This window comes from Triplophysa dalaica, chromosome 8 (assembly GCF_015846415.1).
Source record: "Triplophysa dalaica isolate WHDGS20190420 chromosome 8, ASM1584641v1, whole genome shotgun sequence".
NCBI lineage: Eukaryota > Metazoa > Chordata > Actinopteri > Cypriniformes > Nemacheilidae > Triplophysa > Triplophysa dalaica.
In genome coordinates, this window is record NC_079549.1 from 126,667 (window position 1) to 148,387 (window position 21,721).

General features: G+C 44.4%; 1 protein-coding gene across 5 annotated transcripts in view; it reads right to left on the bottom strand.

Annotated features, from left to right (window-relative positions):
- ranbp2 (RAN binding protein 2) overlaps positions 1–21,721 on the bottom strand; it is a 69,337-nt gene that overhangs the window by 36,998 nt on the left and 10,618 nt on the right. The window contains exons 8-27 of one of the 5 annotated variants that reach the window (XM_056755089.1): positions 20,753–21,059; positions 20,497–20,678; positions 19,992–20,173; positions 19,780–19,900; positions 19,396–19,557; positions 19,164–19,301; positions 18,945–19,076; positions 18,622–18,816; positions 18,102–18,240; positions 17,890–17,984; positions 16,260–17,523; positions 14,313–14,468; positions 12,357–12,512; positions 12,162–12,239; positions 9,106–9,261; positions 8,911–8,988; positions 6,594–6,749; positions 6,399–6,476; positions 4,104–4,259; positions 3,909–3,986 (exon numbers count right to left, since the gene is read on the bottom strand). In XM_056755089.1, coding sequence (XP_056611067.1) covers positions 3,909–3,986; positions 4,104–4,259; positions 6,399–6,476; positions 6,594–6,749; positions 8,911–8,988; positions 9,106–9,261; positions 12,162–12,239; positions 12,357–12,512; positions 14,313–14,468; positions 16,260–17,523; positions 17,890–17,984; positions 18,102–18,240; positions 18,622–18,816; positions 18,945–19,076; positions 19,164–19,301; positions 19,396–19,557; positions 19,780–19,900; positions 19,992–20,173; positions 20,497–20,678; positions 20,753–21,059 — 4,009 coding nt within the window. The remainder of the gene's footprint in view (positions 1–3,908; positions 3,987–4,103; positions 4,260–6,398; positions 6,477–6,593; positions 6,750–8,910; positions 8,989–9,105; positions 9,262–12,161; positions 12,240–12,356; positions 12,513–14,312; positions 14,469–16,259; positions 17,524–17,889; positions 17,985–18,101; positions 18,241–18,621; positions 18,817–18,944; positions 19,077–19,163; positions 19,302–19,395; positions 19,558–19,779; positions 19,901–19,991; positions 20,174–20,496; positions 20,679–20,752; positions 21,060–21,721) is intronic. The other 4 variants (XM_056755090.1, XM_056755091.1, XM_056755092.1 and 1 more) reach the window with 4 other exon arrangements.

The following is a 21,721-nucleotide window of genomic DNA, read 5'->3' on the forward strand; positions in this document are numbered from 1 at the left end:
AGATACGTCTTATTTCTTTCTGTCAATCATTTTATGTAAAGCACATTGAATTGCCCTTGTGTATGAAATGTGCTATACAAATACAAACTTGCCTTGCCTAAGGAGACCCGTGGTGCATGTAGATAATAAAGGGGAATAAAAACATAAGGCTTGACGCGATTTGAGTTGAGAAGCGTTAAAGGCACAGGCGCTGTAGTGCTGCTGAGTCACAATAATCATGTTAACTAATTTCATTACTTTACTTTAATAAAAGTTCAAGTCATTTTTGAGTCTTCAATTTAAAGTCAAGTCAAGTCTAGTCTCAAGTCACTTGCTCCCAAGTAAAAGTCAAGTCATTTTCACACTTCAATCAAGCAAGTCGCAAGTCCTGAAAATTGTGACTCGAGTCCCCCACCTCTGGTATTTACATCAATACTCATTTTATCTTTTCTCCTGCTGTTGTCAGATTTAAAAGAATGAAACATCTCTGGAATTCTGTTCAACCCTGATTTATCACTGCTAAATCCTCAAACACCTACAGTATGTTCTTAAGAGGTAAATGACAATATAGGACTTAATTTCTTTGTGTCTCATGCAGCACACAGCTTCTATCTGGGTGACAAAATATATTTACAGACGAACTATGTTGATATTCATATGTCAGTGGTGCAGAGAGTCAATCCACACTGACAGAAGACCAGCATGTGATGGGCACAAAATACATTTTTGCGTCAGATTATGATTTCATAAGTGATGTGTGAGACTAGTTGAGGCAAGAATGTTATTGTTTCTGCTGTTGGTTCATAAAGATGGCAATTATTTCATAATTTGCTGGGAGGATATAGGAGATGTGAGCTCCAGACCATCAGCGGCGTTCATGTTCCGCCCAACGCAGACTCAAGTGTTTGTGAATGTCACGACTGGCTCTGATGTATCTGATGCGGATAAACATTTACATTTATGCATTTGGCAGACGCTGTTATCCAAAGTGACTCACATTGCATTATACTATACATTTGTTTCTAAGAACCATCTGAGATCCAAACCATGACCTTGGTGTTGATAGCGCCATGCTCTTACCACTGAGCCACAGGAAAACTACAAAACATCAGATGTCATTCATTTTGGGTCCATGTGACAGGCAATCTTTGGTCTATGAGCCCTTTTTACCACTACAGGCTACAAAACTACAAGAATATACAGAAATGTGGATGTGTTGGTGTAATAAAAGCTATAGTTATAACTCCACAGCATTATTCTTCATGAATAAAACCACATTAGGTCAGGATGTCTGGAGGGGAAGTAAACACGGGGACATTTTGGTTCTTGTCTGAAGTATTCCTTTGACACAAGCAGTAAATCCTCACCCATGCAAAAACTCATGTTAGAAAGAGCTCCCAACCATCAAACCTCACTGCTTCTGGTGAACACTGTAAACATGGGTGTTGGAACCATTATGTGTGAGTGGGACAGGACATTAGACACGGTAAAAAAAGTATCGTTGTACATTTAATTAAGTGTAAATGATCAAATTATTTCAACGCGGACACAACGCGGACACAACACTGACACAACGCGGAAACAACACGGACACAACACTGACACAACACGGACACAACGCTGACACAACGCGGACACAACGCGGACACAACGCGGACACAACGCGGACACAACGCGGACACAACGCGGACACAACACTGACAAAACGCTGACACAACGCTGACACAACGCTGACACAACGCTGACACAACGCTGACACAACGCTGACACAACGCTGACACAACGCGGACACAACGCGGACACAACGCGGACACAACGCGGACACCACACTAACTGACACAACACTGACACAACACAGACACAACACTACACACACTAACTGACACAACACTGACACGACACAACACTGACACAACACTACACACACTAACTGACCCAACACGGACACAACACGGACACAACACGGACACAACACGGACACAACACTGACACAACACTGACACAACACTGACACAACACTGACACAACACAACACAGACACAACACTACACACACTAACTGACACAACACTGACACAACACAAAACTGACACAACACTACACGCACTAACTGACACAACGCGGACACAACGCGGACACAACACTGACACAACGCGGAAACAACACGGACACAACACTGACACAACACGGACACAACGCTGACACAACGCGGACACAACGCGGACACAACGCGGACACAACGCGGACACAACGCGGACACAACACTGACAAAACACTGACACAACGCTGACACAACGCTGACACAACGCTGACACAACGCTGACACAACGCTGACACAACGCTGACACAACGCGGACACAACGCGGACACAACGCGGACACAACGCGGACACAACGCGGACACAACGCGGACACCACACTAACTGACACAACACTGACACAACACAGACACAACACTACACACACTAACTGACACAACACTGACACGACACAACACTGACACAACACTACACACACTAACTGACACAACACGGACACAACACGGACCCAACACGGACACAACACGGACACAACACGGACACAACACTGACACAACACTGACACAACACAACACAGACACAACACTACACACACTAACTGACACAACACTGACACAACACAAAACTGACACAACACTACACGCACTAACTGACACAACGCGGACACAACGCGGACACAACACGGACACAACACTGACACAACACTGACACAACACTGACACAACACTGACACAACACTACACACACTATCTGACATAACACTGACACAACACTGACACAACACAGACACAACACTGACACAACGCTGACACAACGCTGACACAACGCTGACACAACGCTGACACAACGCTGACACAACGCGGACACAACGCGGACACAACGCGGACACAACGCGGACACAACACTGACACCACACTAACTGACACAACACTGACACAACACAGACACAACACTACACACACTAACTGACACAACACTGACACGACACAACACTGACACAACACTACACACACTAACTGACACAACACGGACACAACACGGACCCAACACGGACACAACACGGACACAACACTGACACAACACTGACACAACACTGACACAACACTGACACAACACAACACAGACACAACACTACACACACTAACTGACACAACACTGACACAACACAAAACTGACACAACACTACACGCACTAACTGACACAACACGGACACAACACGGACACAACACGGACACAACACGTACACAACACTACACACACTAACTGACACAACACTGACACGACACAACACTGACACAACACTACACACACTAACTGACACAACACGGACACAACACGGACCCAACACGGACACAACACGGACACAACACGGACACAACACGGACACAACACTGACACAACACTGACACAACACTGACACAACACTGACACAACACAACACAGACACAACACTACACACACTAACTGACACAACACTGACACAACACAAAACTGACACAACACTACACGCACTAACTGACACAACGCGGACACAACGCGGACACAACACTGACACAACGCGGAAACAACACGGACACAACACTGTGTACGTGTTGTGTCCGTGTTGTGTCCGTGTTGTGTCCGTGTTGTGTCCGTGTTGTGTCAGTTAGTGCGTGTAGTGTTGTGTACGTGTTGTGTCCGTGTTGTGTCCGTGTTGTGTCCGTGTTGTGTCAGTTAGTGCGTGTAGTGTTGTGTCAGTTTTGTGTTGTGTCAGTGTTGTGTCAGTTAGTGTGTGTAGTGTTGTGTCTGTGTTGTGTTGTGTCAGTGTTGTGTCAGTGTTGTGTCAGTGTTGTGTCACTAGAACGAGGCATTTCACACGTACCCTTTAACTAGAATCATGTCATGTGACTCACCTGGATCAGACGCTCCTTCACCTCCGTCAGGATAGAGTTTTCCTCTCAGACTCTTCACGGCACTTTCATACGTTTCATCTGTACAACAGAGATTTACATAAAACCGCAGAACACCACCAACATCACGTCTACAGGCTACAAAACTACAAGAATATACACAAATGTGCATGTGTTGGTGTAATAAAAGCTTCTTACCATCATCATCATCATCATCACTGACATATCCTTGGAGGTTTTTGTAACAGAATAAAGTGGAAGGAAGCAGAAGTCCGGCAGCCAGCTGAGCCTGCTCTTTTGTGGGCTTTCGTTCAAATACAATCTCAACATCATCACAAACGGTCTGAGGAGAAACTACAGGACAAAGAAACAAACACACAACAGCTTCAACTCAACATCATCACAGCTTCATATGAACTTAACACCTGAGGAATCAGATGAGTTCTCCAAACACTTCAACAGATACTTCATACAAGAATCAAGTCATCCTGACTCAATGTGGATATCTTCTGGAAGAATAATGCAGTGCAGTGCAGTTATAATACACCTGTCCATTGCTTCTGAACAGTAGAATGAGAGTGAACGGGGATCAAAGAACTGCTGGACACATCTCTGAGGTCTTCACAAAGGTCTTCTGAAGTGAATTCATAAGTTTGTTCAAGAGAAATATCTATATTGACTGCACTATGAACCATAATGTCTAGCTTCTGTTATCCCTCAGCTGCGTGTGAACTACAGGCTTGTTCTTCCGGCAAAAGGCGCAGGCGTGTGGTAAGTTCTGGTGATGAACGCAGTTTTTGTTTTGTACCAATAGGACACCATCTCCTCTGTGCGGGAGCTTTCATCACCGCCATTTTAAAGAAAAATAAGCCTCTAGTTCACATTCTTACCGGACACAACACGGACACAACGCGGACACAACGCGGACACAACGCGGACACAACGCGGACACAACGTGGACACAACACTGACACAACGCGGAAACAACGCGGACACAACACTGACACAACACGGACACAACACTGACACAACACGGACACAACGCTGACACAACGCTGACACAACGCGGACACAACGCGGACACAACGCGGACACAACACTGACAAAACACTGACAAAACACTGACACAACGGTGACACAACGCTGACACAACGCTGACACAACGCTGACACAACGCTGACACAACGCTGACACAACGCGGACACAACGCGGACACAACGCGGACACCACACTAACTGACACAACACTGACACAACACAGACACAACACTACACACACTAACTGACACAACACTGACACGACACAACACTGACACAACACTACACACACTAACTGACACAACACGGACACAACACGGACCCAACACGGACACAACACGGACACAACACGGACACAACACGGACACAACACTGACACAACACTGACACAACACTGACACAACACAACACAGACACAACACTGACACAACACAACACAGACACAACACTACACACACTAACTGACACAACACTGACACAACACAAAACTGACACAACACTACACGCACTAACTGACACAACACGGACACAACACGGACACAACACGGACACAACACGTACACAACACTACACGCACTAACTGACACAACACGGACACAACACGGACACAACACGGACACAACACGTACACAACACGGACATAACACTGACACACTAACTGACACACTAACTGACCCACTAACTGACACAACACAACACTGACACAACACTGAGACAACACAACACAGACACACTAACTGACACTATGACACGATCCTGTCACCCTCACTGAGAACTGTCATCAACACTTTTTCTCTTTACATTGAGATGTATATATAGATACAACATTCTGCACAAATACAGATTAAGATCAAATTAAATTAAATTAAAGTATAAATGTGTTTAATCATGCCAATAACGCTTCTTTGAATCTTGAATAAATATGCAGAATGTGTAGTAAGTTCAAGCAAAACAGGTCTGAAGTAATAAAACACAAAAAACTATAGAATGACATCACAAATGTAAATTAGCTTTAAAGTTACCTAGCGTCACAAAATTCAATTGCTGGAGGAGAAGATGGATATGGCGTGGTATCCTAACGTGATGAACCGTCTGATTTACACCCCTACTACAACACAAGAACTCAAAACTCAAACGCTCAAACTGCACTCATGAAGCACTCAGCAATAAAACAAAGATCACTGAAATCTGCCTCACACATCAGAAGTGGCTCCGGTCAGAAGCGCTTCAGTTACAGCAGTGAATAACAGTCATGATATTTAACTGAGCGCCAGTTCTAGAGCAGTGTTCAATCCTATCATGCATTGCAGTAACAGTCTACACTCACTCGCTCTGCAGACGAAGGCCACATTCACTGACTGGTTTTCATCGGCTGATTCAAGTGGACAAATGTAGAGAAGAGTGAACGAGGCATTTCACACGTACCCTTTAACTAGAATCATGTCATGTGACTCACCTGGATCAGACGCTCCTTCACCTCCGTCAGGATAGAGTTTTCCTCTCAGACTCTTCACGGCACTTTCATACGTTTCATCTGTACAACAGAGATTTACATAAAACCGCAGAACACCACCAACATCACGTCTACAGGCTACAAAACTACAAGAATATACACAAATGTGCATGTGTTGGTGTAATAAAAGCTTCTTACCATCATCATCATCATCATCACTGACATATCCTTGGAGGTTTTTGTAACAGAATAAAGTGGAAGGAAGCAGAAGTCCGGCAGCCAGCTGAGCCTGCTCTTTTGTGGGCTTTCGTTCAAATACAATCTCAACATCATCACAAACGGTCTGAGGAGAAACTACAGGACAAAGAAACAAACACACAACAGCTTCAACTCAACATCATCACAGCTTCATATGAACTTAACACCTGAGGAATCAGATGAGTTCTCCAAACACTTCAACAGATACTTCATACAAGAATCAAGTCATCCTGACTCAATGTGGATATCTTCTGGAAGAATAATGCAGTGCAGTGCAGTTATAATACACCTGTCCATTGCTTCTGAACAGTAGAATGAGAGTGAACGGGGATCAAAGAACTGCTGGACACATCTCTGAGGTCTTCACAAAGGTCTTCTGAAGTGAATTCATAAGTTTGTTCAAGAGAAATATCTATATTGACTGCACTATGAACCATAATGTCTAGCTTCTGTTATCCCTCAGCTGCGTGTGAACTACAGGCTTGTTCTTCCGGCAAAAGGCGCAGGCGTGTGGTAAGTTCTGGTGATGAACGCAGTTTTTGTTTTGTACCAATAGGACACCATCTCCTCTGTGCGGGAGCTTTCATCACCGCCATTTTAAAGAAAAATAAGCCTCTAGTTCACATTCTTACCGGACACAACACGGACACAACGCGGACACAACGCGGACACAACGCGGACACAACGCGGACACAACGCGGACACAACGCGGACACAACACTGACACAACGCGGAAACAACGCGGACACAACACTGACACAACACGGACACAACACTGACACAACACGGACACAACGCTGACACAACGCGGACACAACGCGGACACAACGCGGACACAACGCGGACACAACACTGACAAAACACTGACACAACGGTGACACAACGCTGACACAACGCTGACACAACGCTGACACAACGCTGACACAACGCTGACACAACGCTGACACAACGCTGACACAACGCGGACACAACGCGGACACAACGCGGACACAACGCGGACACCACACTAACTGACACAACACTGACACAACACAGACACAACACTACACACACTAACTGACACAACACTGACACGACACAACACTGACACAACACTACACACACTAACTGACACAACACGGACACAACACGGACCCAACACGGACACAACACGGACACAACACGGACACAACACGGACACAACACTGACACAACACTGACACAACACTGACACAACACAACACAGACACAACACTGACACAACACAACACAGACACAACACTACACACACTAACTGACACAACACTGACACAACACAAAACTGACACAACACTACACGCACTAACTGACACAACACGGACACAACACGGACACAACACGGACACAACACGTACACAACACTACACGCACTAACTGACACAACACGGACACAACACGGACACAACACGTACACAACACGGACATAACACTGACACACTAACTGACACACTAACTGACCCACTAACTGACACAACACAACACTGACACAACACTGAGACAACACAACACAGACACACTAACTGACACTATGACACGATCCTGTCACCCTCACTGAGAACTGTCATCAACACTTTTTCTCTTTACATTGAGATGTATATATAGATACAACATTCTGCACAAATACAGATTAAGATCAAATTAAATTAAATTAAAGTATAAATGTGTTTAATCATGCCAATAACGCTTCTTTGAATCTTGAATAAATATGCAGAATGTGTAGTAAGTTCAAGCAAAACAGGTCTGAAGTAATAAAACACAAAAAACTATAGAATGACATCACAAATGTAAATTAGCTTTAAAGTTACCTAGCGTCACAAAATTCAATTGCTGGAGGAGAAGATGGATATGGCGTGGTATCCTAACGTGATGAACCGTCTGATTTACACCCCTACTACAACACAAGAACTCAAAACTCAAACGCTCAAACTGCACTCATGAAGCACTCAGCAATAAAACAAAGATCACTGAAATCTGCCTCACACATCAGAAGTGGCTCCGGTCAGAAGCGCTTCAGTTACAGCAGTGAATAACAGTCATGATATTTAACTGAGCGCCAGTTCTAGATCAGTGTTCAATCCTATCATGCATTGCAGTAACAGTCTACACTCACTCGCTCTGCAGACGAAGGCCACATTCACTGACTGGTTTTCATCGGCTGATTCAAGTGGACTAATGTAGAGAAGAGTGAACGAGGCATTTCACACGTACCCTTTAACTAGAATCATGTCATGTGACTCACCTGGATCAGACGCTCCTTCACCTCCGTCAGGATAGAGTTTTCCTCTCAGACTCTTCACGGCACTTTCATACGTTTCATCTGTACAACAGAGATTTACATAAAACCGCAGAACACCACCAACATCACGTCTACAGGCTACAAAACTACAAGAATATACACAAATGTGCATGTGTTGGTGTAATAAAAGCTTCTTACCATCATCATCATCATCATCACTGACATATCCTTGGAGGTTTTTGTAACAGAATAAAGTGGAAGGAAGCAGAAGTCCGGCAGCCAGCTGAGCCTGCTCTTTTGTGGGCTTTCGTTCAAATACAATCTCAACATCATCACAAACGGTCTGAGGAGAAACTACAGGACAAAGAAACAAACACACAACAGCTTCAACTCAACATCATCACAGCTTCATATCAACTTAACACCTGAGGAATCAGATGAGTTCTCCAAACACTTCAACAGATACTTCATACAAGAATCAAGTCATCCTGACTCAATGTGGATATCTTCTGGAAGAATAATGCAGTGCAGTGCAGTTATAATACACCTGTCCATTGCTTCTGAACAGTAGAATGAGAGTGAACGGGGATCAAAGAACTGCTGGACACATCTCTGAGGTCTTCACAAAGGTCTTCTGAAGTGAATTCATAAGTTTGTTCAAGAGAAATATCTATATTGACTGCACTATGAACCATAATGTCTAGCTTCTGTTATCCCTCAGCTGCGTGTGAACTACAGGCTTGTTCTTCCGGCAAAAGGCGCAGGCGTGTGGTAAGTTCTGGTGATGAACGCAGTTTTTGTTTTGTACCAATAGGACACCATCTCCTCTGTGCGGGAGCTTTCATCACCGCCATTTTAAAGAAAAATAAGCCTCTAGTTCACATTCTTACCGGACACAACACGGACACAACGCGGACACAACGCGGACACAACGCGGACACAACGCGGACACAACGCGGACACAACACTGACACAACGCGGAAACAACGCGGACACAACACTGACACAACACGGACACAACACTGACACAACACGGACACAACGCTGACACAACGCTGACACAACGCGGACACAACGCGGACACAACGCGGACACAACGCGGACACAACGCGGACACAACGCGGACACAACGCGGACACAACGCGGACACAACGCGGACACAACACTGACACAACGCGGACACAACACTGACACAACACGGACACAACACTGACACAACACGGACACAACGCTGACACAACGCGGACACAACGCGGACACAACGCGGACACAACGCGGACACAACGCGGACACAACACTGACAAAACACTGACACAACGGTGACACAACGCTGACACAACGCTGACACAACGCTGACACAACGCTGACACAACGCTGACACAACGCTGACACAACGCGGACACAACGCGGACACAACGCGGACACAACGCGGACACAACGCGGACACAACGCGGACACAACGCGGACACCACACTAACTGACACAACACTGACACAACACAGACACAACACTACACACACTAACTGACACAACACTGACACGACACAACACTGACACAACACTACACACACTAACTGACACAACACGGACACAACACGGACCCAACACGGACACAACACGGACACAACACGGACACAACACTGACACAACACTGACACAACACTGACACAACACTGACACAACACTGACACAACACTGACACAACACAACACAGACACAACACTACACACACTAACTGACACAACACTGACACAACACAAAACTGACACAACACTACACGCACTAACTGACACAACGCGGACACAACGCGGACACAACACGGACACAACACTGACACAACACTGACACAACACTGACACAACACTGACACAACACTACACACACTATCTGACATAACACTGACACAACACAGACACAACACTGACACAACGCTGACACAACGCTGACACAACGCTGACACAACGCTGACACAACGCGGACACAACGCGGACACAACACTGACACCACACTAACTGACACAACACTGACACAACACAGACACAACACTACACACACTAACTGACACAACACTGACACGACACAACACTGACACAACACTACACACACTAACTGACACAACACGGACACAACACGGACCCAACACGGACACAACACGGACACAACACGGACACAACACTGACACAACACTGACACAACACTGACACAACACTGACACAACACTGACACAACACAACACAGACACAACACTACACACACTAACTGACACAACACTGACACAACACAAAACTGACACAACACTACACGCACTAACTGACACAACACGGACACAACACGGACACAACACGGACACAACACGTACACAACACTACACGCACTAACTGACACAACACGGACACAACACGGACACAACACGGACACAACACGTACACAACACGGACATAACACTGACACACTAACTGACACACTAACTGACCCACTAACTGACACAACACAACACTGACACAACACTGAGACAACACAACACAGACACACTAACTGACACTATGACACGATCCTGTCACCCTCACTGAGAACTGTCATCAACACTTTTTCTCTTTACATTGAGATGTATATATAGATACAACATTCTGCACAAATACAGATTAAGATCAAATTAAATTAAATTAAAGTATAAATGTGTTTAATCATGCCAATAACGCTTCTTTGAATCTTGAATAAATATGCAGAATGTGTAGTAAGTTCAAGCAAAACAGGTCTGAAGTAATAAAACACAAAAAACTATAGAATGACATCACAAATGTAAATTAGCTTTAAAGTTACCTAGCGTCACAAAATTCAATTGCTGGAGGAGAAGATGGATATGGCGTGGTATCCTAACGTGATGAACCGTCTGATTTACACCCCTACTACAACACAAGAACTCAAAACTCAAACGCTCAAACTGCACTCATGAAGCACTCAGCAATAAAACAAAGATCACTGAAATCTGCCTCACACATCAGAAGTGGCTCCGGTCAGAAGCGCTTCAGTTACAGCAGTGAATAACAGTCATGATATTTAACTGAGCGCCAGTTCTAGAGCAGTGTTCAATCCTATCATGCATTGCAGTAACAGTCTACACTCACTCGCTCTGCAGACGAAGGCCACATTCACTGACTGGTTTTCATCGGCTGATTCAAGTGGACTAATGTAGAGAAGAGTGAACGAGGCATTTCACACGTACCCTTTAACTAGAATCATGTCATGTGACTCACCTGGATCAGACGCTCCTTCACCTCCGTCAGGATAGAGTTTTCCTCTCAGACTCTTCACGGCACTTTCATACGTTTCATCTGTACAACAGAGATTTACATAAAACCGCAGAACACCACCAACATCACGTCTACAGGCTACAAAACTACAAGAATATACACAAATGTGCATGTGTTGGTGTAATAAAAGCTTCTTACCATCATCATCATCATCATCACTGACATATCCTTGGAGGTTTTTGTAACAGAATAAAGTGGAAGGAAGCAGAAGTCCGGCAGCCAGCTGAGCCTGCTCTTTTGTGGGCTTTCGTTCAAATACAATCTCAACATCATCACAAACGGTCTGAGGAGAAACTACAGGACAAAGAAACAAACACACAACAGCTTCAACTCAACATCATCACAGCTTCATATGAACTTAACACCTGAGGAATCAGATGAGTTCTCCAAACACTTCAACAGATACTTCACACAAGAATCAAGTCATCCTGACTCAATGTGGATATCTTCTGGAAGAATAATGCAGTGCTGTTGTAATACACCTGTCCATTGCTTCTGAACAGTAGAATGAGAGTGAACGGGGATCAAAGAACTGCTGGACACATCTCTGAGGTCTTCACAAAGGTCTTCTGAAGTGAATTCATAAGTTTGTTCAAGAGAAATATCTATATTGACTGCACTATGAACCATAATGTCTAGCTTCTGTTATCCCTCAGCTGCGTGTGAACTAGACGCTTGTTCTTCCGTCAAATGGCGCACGCTTGTGGTAAGTTCTGGTGATGAATGCAGTTTTTGTTTTGTTCCAATAGGACACCGTCTCCTCTGTGCGGGAGCTTTCATCACCGCCATTCTAAAGAAAAATAAGCCTCTAGTTCACATTCTACCACTTGGAAGTAAAGTTATAACTCCACAGCATTATTCTTCATGAATAAAACCACATTAGGTCAGGATGTCTGGAGGGGAAGTAAACACGGGGACATTTTGGTTCTTGTCTGAAGTATTCCTTTGACACAAGCAGTAAATCCACACCCATGCAAAAGCTCATGTTAGAAAGAGCTCCCGACCATCAAACCTCACTGCTTCTGGTGAACACTGTAAACATGGGTGTTGGAACCATAGTGTGTGAGTGGGACAGGACATTAGACCCCCTCACTTTTAGCACAGAGCTCAGTCAGACAAACCCACTCCACTTGAGGGATGCTGAACTCCACATTTTAGCAACAGCCTCACGTCCACGCTTCAGGTTATTCAAACTCATTCCATCTGGCTCATTCTGAATCTGTTTATATTAAACTCCATTTCCTTTCGACACAACACGGTAAAAAAACATATCGTTGTACATTTAATTAAGTGTAAATGATCAAATTATTTCAAATGAATGGCCAGAGAAAGTTCCTTTGTTTCTCATGGCGCCTCATTTGCATAGCATTGACAGTATGGTCAGTTTGCATTTAATACCCAAACTTACCGGACACAACGCGGACACAACACGGACACAACACTGACACAACAAGGACACAACAAGGACACAACACTGACACAACACTACACACACCAACTGACACAACACAGACACAACACTACACACACTAACTGACACAACGCGGACACAACGCGGACACAACGCGGACACAACGCGGACACAACGCGGACACAACGCGGACACAACGCGGACACAACGCGGACACAACGCGGACACAGCGCGGACACAGCGCGGACACAGCGCGGACACAATGCGGACACAGCGCGGACAAACCGCGGACACAACGCGGACACAACGCGGACACAACGCGGACACAGCGCGGACACAATGCGGACACAACGCGGACACAACGCGGACACAACACGGACACAACACTGACACAACACTGACACAACACTACACACACTATCTGACACAACACTGACACAACACAGACACAACACTACACACACTAACTGACACAACACTGACACAACACGGACACAACACGGACACAACACGGACACAACACGGACAAAACACGGACAAAACACGGACACAACGCGGACACAAGGCGGACACAACAATATGACAGGCAATCTTTGGTCTGTGAGCCCTTTTTACCACTACAGGCACAAAACTACAAGAATATACACAAATGTGCATGTGTTGGTGTAATAAAAGATTCTTACCATCATCATCATCATCATCACTGACATATCCTTGGAGGTTTTTGTAACAGAAGAAGGTGGAAGGAAGCAGAAGTCCGGCAGCCAGCTGAGCCTGCTCTTCTGTGGGCTTTCGTTCAAATAAAATCTCAACATCATCACAAACGGTCTGAGGAGAAACTACAGGACAAAGAAACAAACACACAACAGCTTCAACTCAACATCATCACAGCTTCATATCAACTTAACACCTGAGGAATCAGATGAGTTCTCCAAACACTTCAACAGATACTTCATACAAGAATCAAGTCATCCTGACTCAATGTGGATATCTTCTGGAAGAATAATGCAGTGCTGTTGTAATACACCTGTCCATTGCTTCTGAACAGTAGAATGAGAGTGAACGGGGATCAAAGAACTGCTGGACACATCTCTGAGGTCTTCACAAAGGTCTTCTGAAGTGAATTCATAAGTTTGTTCACGAGAAATATCTATATTGACTGCACTATGAACCATAATGTCTAGCTTCTGTTATCCCTCAGCTGCGTGTGAACTACAGGCTTGTTCTTCCGGCAAAAGGCGCAGGCGTGTGGTAAGTTCTGGTGATGAACGAAGTTTTTGTTTTGTACCAATAGGACACCATCTCCTCTGTGCGGGAGCTTTCATCACCGCCATTTTAAAGAAAAATAAGCCTCTAGTTCACATTCTACCACTTGGAAGTAAAGTTATAACTCCACAGCATTATTCTTCATGAATAAAACCACATTAGGTCAGGATGTCTGGAGGGGAAGTAAACACGGGGACATTTTGGTTCTTGTCTGAAGTATTCCTTTGACACAAGCAGTAAATCCACACCCATGCAAAAACTCATGTTAGAAAGAGCTCCCGACCATCAAACCTCACTGCTTCTGGTGAACACTGTAAACATGGGTGTTGGAACCATTGTGTGTGAGTGGGACAGGACATTAGACCCCCTCACTTTTAGCACAGAGCTCAGTCAGACAAACCCACTCCACTTGAGGGATGCTGAACTCCACATTTTAGCAACAGCCTCACGTCCACGCTTCAGGTTATTCAAACTCATTCCATCTGGCTCATTCAGAATCTGTTTATATTAAACTCCATTTCCTTTCGACACAACACTGTAAAAAAACGTATCGTTGTACATTTCATTAAGTGTAAATGATCAAATTATTTCAAATGAATAAACGTATGCCGACTAACCTCCCTACTCCACTAACTTTACCATACACTTTCTTATCAAACACCCGTTCAAATATCTTTTTTCATTTTGATGAAAGTAAGTGGCTGTACGGTGTGATGGGAAAATGAGGAAGAGTGAGATTGGTGAATGAACCTGCGTCATATAAGACCAAACCTACAGTCACAGGTTATTACACCACACCACTGAAGCTGCAGATAAACATTCTTCTAACGCCCATGACTGTAAATATGAAGCGTTTGAAAAGTGAAGTGAGTTGTCCAGTTTGATCCACCACACAAGCCTTCATTTGACAGATATTGTGACGGTGAGCAACACAAGACAGCATCATGTACCAGAACAATGAAGCTGGTGTTTTAACACAGTCAATCCTCATCCACACACTCACTTTTTTCATCTGCAGAATCTAACCCACTGACTCAAACATTCATTGACCATCTCTATCATCCTCGATTTGCATTACTCCTCAATCATCCACCTGTGATGCATTACAGTATTACAGGTCCTTTTCATAAAATCTGACCCTAGACATCAATGATGTACTATATGGCCAGTGTGTGTCTCATGCAGCGCACAGCCTTCACTGCCTTTACTCTCATCAATGTGTTGTTGTGTTATCAATACACTGTTGAGTTACAACACAATGACACACACACACACACACACACACCACAATAGGTCGTGTTACGTGGCACAACTAGAACCTAAACCAGCTTTACTCAAAGTACAGATGAGAAGATAAGACCAACCTCTTACTGGTGTGTTGAATGGGGTTGCAGTCTGATCTGCTGGCGTATCTGCCTGAGGTTTCAAAACGGCATTGCCTAAGCCAAATTTAAAAGTATTAGGGATTTGAGATCCAAATGAGCTGACATTTGTGGTGGTATTCCTAAGAGAATCCCCAGAAAGTCCAAAAGTGAGGAGTTTAGAAGGAGCAACAGAGTCTTTTCCTTGCTCCTGAGGTGTATGACCCTTGACAGATGGACCAGGGCTGTAGCAGGAAACACATGCTGCAGATGTGGGGGTGTTTCTTACACAACATACGTTGCAATCCCATTCACCCTCTTTTTTGAAAAAGCGAGTTCTGAGATCCATGCCTTTGCGTGACACCTGTTTTTCACTTTTTTTCTCTAGATTTTGGCTTTGTTGTTCCGACGACTTTAGCGAAAACATCTGAGCCTCTTCAAATTTCGATTTGAACAGCGCCGCCTCGTCTGCAGTTTTGAAACGTATGGCCAGCTGCTCGGTCCTTGGCATTTCATCTGCATAGTCCATGGCATACCACACCCAGGACTTGTCAGATCCAGCGTTGGGTTTCAAGGCCATATCTGCTGTGATGTAGTGATTAGCACATATTTTGAGAACTTGCTCCCTCCTCATCAACAGACGAACCTTTCGAGATGATTTGTGTTTCAGTATTTTGATGCTGCCAATGCCCCTCTCCTTCCATTCTTTGGTGTCAGGCTCAAATCGGAAGAGCTTGGCTCTGTTACAGAACATTTCCTCTTCCTCCTCCTCACCGGTTTTCACATCAACTTTATCAGGTAGAGGCACAATGGGTTCAAAATGAGGTCCATCCTCATCCTCTTCCACATGGGTACTCCCATTATCACTCTCAACACTTCTTTCTTCTCGCGTCTCCGCATTTCCAAGTAAAGGTTGAATTCCACTTGGAAAGTTAAATGTTTGCTCAGTCATGCCAAAATTAATCGGTTTACTCTGAGCAGCATCGGAGAGTAAAAATCCTGCCACATTTTTACCACCAAAGGTGAAAACTCCACCCTGGCTTGACCGCTGGTCTTGAGTCTGATGTTTTGCTTCAGACAATCCTTCGGTTTTGGGGGGCGAGAGTAAGGCTGTAGCCGGTGACTCGAATCGAATTGCAGCACCAAACACCTGTTCTTGAGGATATATGCATGCGGGTGTGGACTGAAGAGGTGGCGTGTGTGTCGACTGCTGGTAGCCATACACATGCTGCTGAGGAGGAAGTCCATTTATCCCATATACCGGACCCTGCAAAGGCAACCCAAGAAAACTTTGAGATACATTATTTGTTCAGGCCCAGATCGTACCTTGTTTTAATGGAAAAAGAACTATTAACACTGTGATTAATAATAATACATTTACTTGAAGGTGCCTTTCACAACACTCAAGGACAACGTACAATTGAGCTGCAATTATAAAAACCAACAGCACAACAAATAACAATTGTTTAAGTGTTAAGAATGATCAGTAAAAAGCTAATCTTAATGAATGTGATTTAAGACCTTATTTGTCACGCATACCGGAGCGTGCAAAGGCAACCACACAATACTTGGAGATACGTTACTTGTTCAGGTCCAGATCGTACCTTGATTTAATGGAAAAAGGAGAAATTACCGTTGTTGGCGTAGCATTAACAGCAGGACGCAGAAGGTACTGCGAGTTATACGCCGGAGATTGATTGTAGTATCCCGAGGGCCCTGTATTGACAACTGCCACAGATGAGCAATAGAAGTAGTTGTTTTCAAATGTTTGTTAAGAACAACATTTTAAAAGTCATTTCTGACTTTTAAGACATGTTTGGACCATAAAAAAGTCAATAAAATGACCTGTAAGAGGAACCCCATGAAATGGCTGTGCCCCTGGAAAAGCTTCCTGAAGTCCTTCAGCAGCGTAACTTTCTCCATACATCCTATAAGGAGATCCTGTAGCATCAGACGAGTTGTGACGCATGTCATGGACCTCATTCTGCAGATCAAGAGGAAATGACATGTTAAACATCTCCCTGACCCAGGTGCCATCTACACCAAATTGTTGAAAATGTCACTCAGCGCCCTTTTTTTCATTTTTCTTTTTAACAGATCACTCAGAAACGGATGAACCAAAATCGCTCACAACATAATTCTAAGAAACAACTTATTCAAGAGTTCAAATCGAGGCTGTTGGCGAGCCACTGAGCTTCAAGGGTTCGACCTTATGACACAACATCTGTAAGAGTGACTTCTGGTCCTCTGCCCAGTGAGGAGGGGTTCTTGGGGAAAACTTTGAGAGACAACAATACCAATAAACTGTAAGTCATGCCCATCCTAAACCAAAAGCAGGTTTGCGCAGGTTAATGCTATGACGTACCACTGGTCTTTTGGTGGGTGACGTGACGCTTTTGGTTGGGGACAGCATAGAGAACTTCACGTGTGCTTCTGTGGGCTGACTGGGACTTGATGTCACTGGATGATCTAAATGATCTTCATCCATCTCTCCACTATCCTCAATCTGCTGGTTGACTTCATTCAACAAATCAATCACTTCCTCCATAGACACAGGTAACTAACAAACAACACACATGAGGCCATAAACAACACACGCAGACTTTGAAAGCAATTCATGCGTTCATGGGTTCAGTGGTTCCAATAGCACAGAAAAAAAACTTTGAGAAATGATCAAGTCTGCCGTACCTTCTTCACATCCTCTGCATTGGCCTGATTGATCTTTCTTAAGTAGTTTCTGAACTGCCGAAGAAAGTTAACACAGCGGTCTTGAGTCTCCTCCAGCCCGTTCCCGGCTTCCTCTGAGAGTCTCTGATATATCTGACAAACAAACAGAAAATCACATCTTCTGAAAACTATCATAGGGTACATGCCGTTCTATCAGGTCTGAATTTGCGGTCAAAGCACCTTTGCAAGATGCCAGTTAGACGAGACGCTTTTCAGCTTCTGAAGCTGTGAGATGGCCTCATCTGTGTTGCCTTCGATGTCGTGCAGTGCAGCAATACTGATGGCCGCCTCTTCCTCATACACACCCACATCAGCCGACTGCAGTAAAGAGCATTGACATTCATTATTCCACTCATCTCTCTTCACACTTCTCCTCTTAACCCGATGAGCAGGCTAAACAGCGTCAGCGCACCTTTATGTCTTGACTTTGGAAGTGTTGGAACATGGGTTCTAGAGGCTCGGGAATGCTCCGTCTCTTTTTGATTTTCTCAAGTGACGGAAGAACAACCTTCCAGTAGTGTACACAACGACCAGCATACTCTTTCTGATCATAGTAGGAGTTCACCCTTTCACCCTGTTCACATGAAAACAAACCAATTCAATTCAAACTTCACCAGGTACATTCTGGGATTCTTTTCACACAATTTCTCATATGCTGGACAGATGCTCCTTATCATTCTTTTATTGAAGTCTGTCGACAATTCATTTGAGCACTCTTTGAAATCATAATAAGTGCCTGTTGTCAAGTGTGTGAATGAGAGCAGAAGGGTGTGAATGACAGGTGAGGTGGATTTACAGCGTTTGTGAGATGTTGGGCCCAGTGTATAAGCAGCGCCGGTTGAAGGCCATGTTTCTCCCCGGCCCGTAGCGTGTTCAGCCCGTGCTGAACAACCAATCGCAGTTTAGCGGTCATTCCCCTGCAATAAAGAAACAGAGGTAGAGTCAGAGGTAGAGTCAGAGGTACACTCGTGAAGTGATGATGTCACATGATGATGACAATGCACTCACTGTGTTTTTTTATGAATCAGACAGAAGACGGCGTCCCACCACTGTCTCTGTTTGTCTGAGGACAGTAGCTTCATGATGTTCATGGGTAAACACCTGGGCTCATGTGACTGATGACTCGCGCTTATCTTTGCAGTCTCTTGCATTTGAGTGGAACACGTAAACACAACCCCACACAAAAACACCTATAAAACAAACACACACCACATTCTATTCACAACAGTGACTGTAATATATTCCCACTCGCTGATAACCTCGTACAGGCTCCATGTCACTCATGGACCACAAAACCTGAGGGATATTTTGATATTTGATGATGTTGACTGAAATGATTTCTGGCCGGCTGTTCAGTTCAGTTCTGTTAAGGATGAGGATCAAGACTTTTGTTCTTTACTAGAACAATTGAACATTCATTCATGGTCTTTCTTGCTATTAAAAGCCAATCGAGAGCAGGCGGATCGTCTGATATTCTGTTTAATTTGTGGAGATAAGAAAGTCAAGTCCACACCTCAAGATCCAGCAGGCAGATGGATTCTGGAGTGTTAGTGTCCAGGTTGGAGGTCTCAAGAGTGAGCCGAGGAAAGAGCTGTCTTAGCCAATCCTGAAGAGACACCCTGTGACCCATCAGATCCCACTGCAGAGCCAACCACGTCAAGTGCTGAAGAGAGCCGGCGTGACACAACACTGCACCTACAACACCACCACACAAGTCAACCTACAATAACAGAACAACACACAAGTGATGGTGATGTGGTTAATATTACCATTGTCACACTTGATGAGATCGGTGACGTCTGGGACGCGTGCGTTAATGCTGCTGATGTCATCGTTGCTGATGAAGGACAAATGTTCCTGTGTCTGCGATCCGAAGAGTTTGTCCATCAGATGGTTCTGGCCGCTCTTATTCCTGAATGCTTCTATCACAACGTTCACCAGCTGACCAGTGTCTGAGCTTAAATTCAACAGCATGTGACCCGCTTGACTCTGACGATCACAGGCCAACAGCTCCAAAGGATGATGGGATTGAAGGTCACCTTTGAAAGCTTTCGCTTTCGCTTTGGGTCTTGGAGCCTGAAGCAGAAAGAGTGAATCTATGACTGGACAAAGACTTCAAGAGAGGAATCTTAAATGATTGGGATGGGCAATATTTTCTCTTTTGTGATACTCCGATAACTTTTTCCACACAATAGGAATTAGTCTTCACGTGATATAAAGCAAAAAGTCTAGATGATGACGTGTATCTGTGCGAGACCCATTCACAGCTCATATGTGGAAGAAGAACAAGGAAAGTGGAGGTGGATATCGCCTGAAGAGGAGCTCTAGCACTAGAGAATGATACGCCCCACTGTAGGCTTTAATTATGTTGGCTTGACAGAGCCAACATACTGTTCTTTGTTCTAAGCTTATTATTATTATTCTTGTCATCTTGTTTGTTTTACTCATAGCTTAGAGTATAATCAACTGTAAAATGCTAAGCCACGCCCAAAGCAACCAAACAGGTTAGCCTAGCGATCGTTTTAAAATACCTTTATCTCTACATCAGAACTTCGTAGAGACACAGGGGTTTGTTTGTTTCACTCATAGCTCATAGCACTCAGCCAATCCTGATCCAAGAAAGGATCCAACGAATCAATACCATCAGGACTCTGAAAACCCCTTTTCCACAGGCACAAGAACTTGTCCAAGCACACTCAGGAAACCAATGCAAGTATAGAAACTATATTATAAACAGC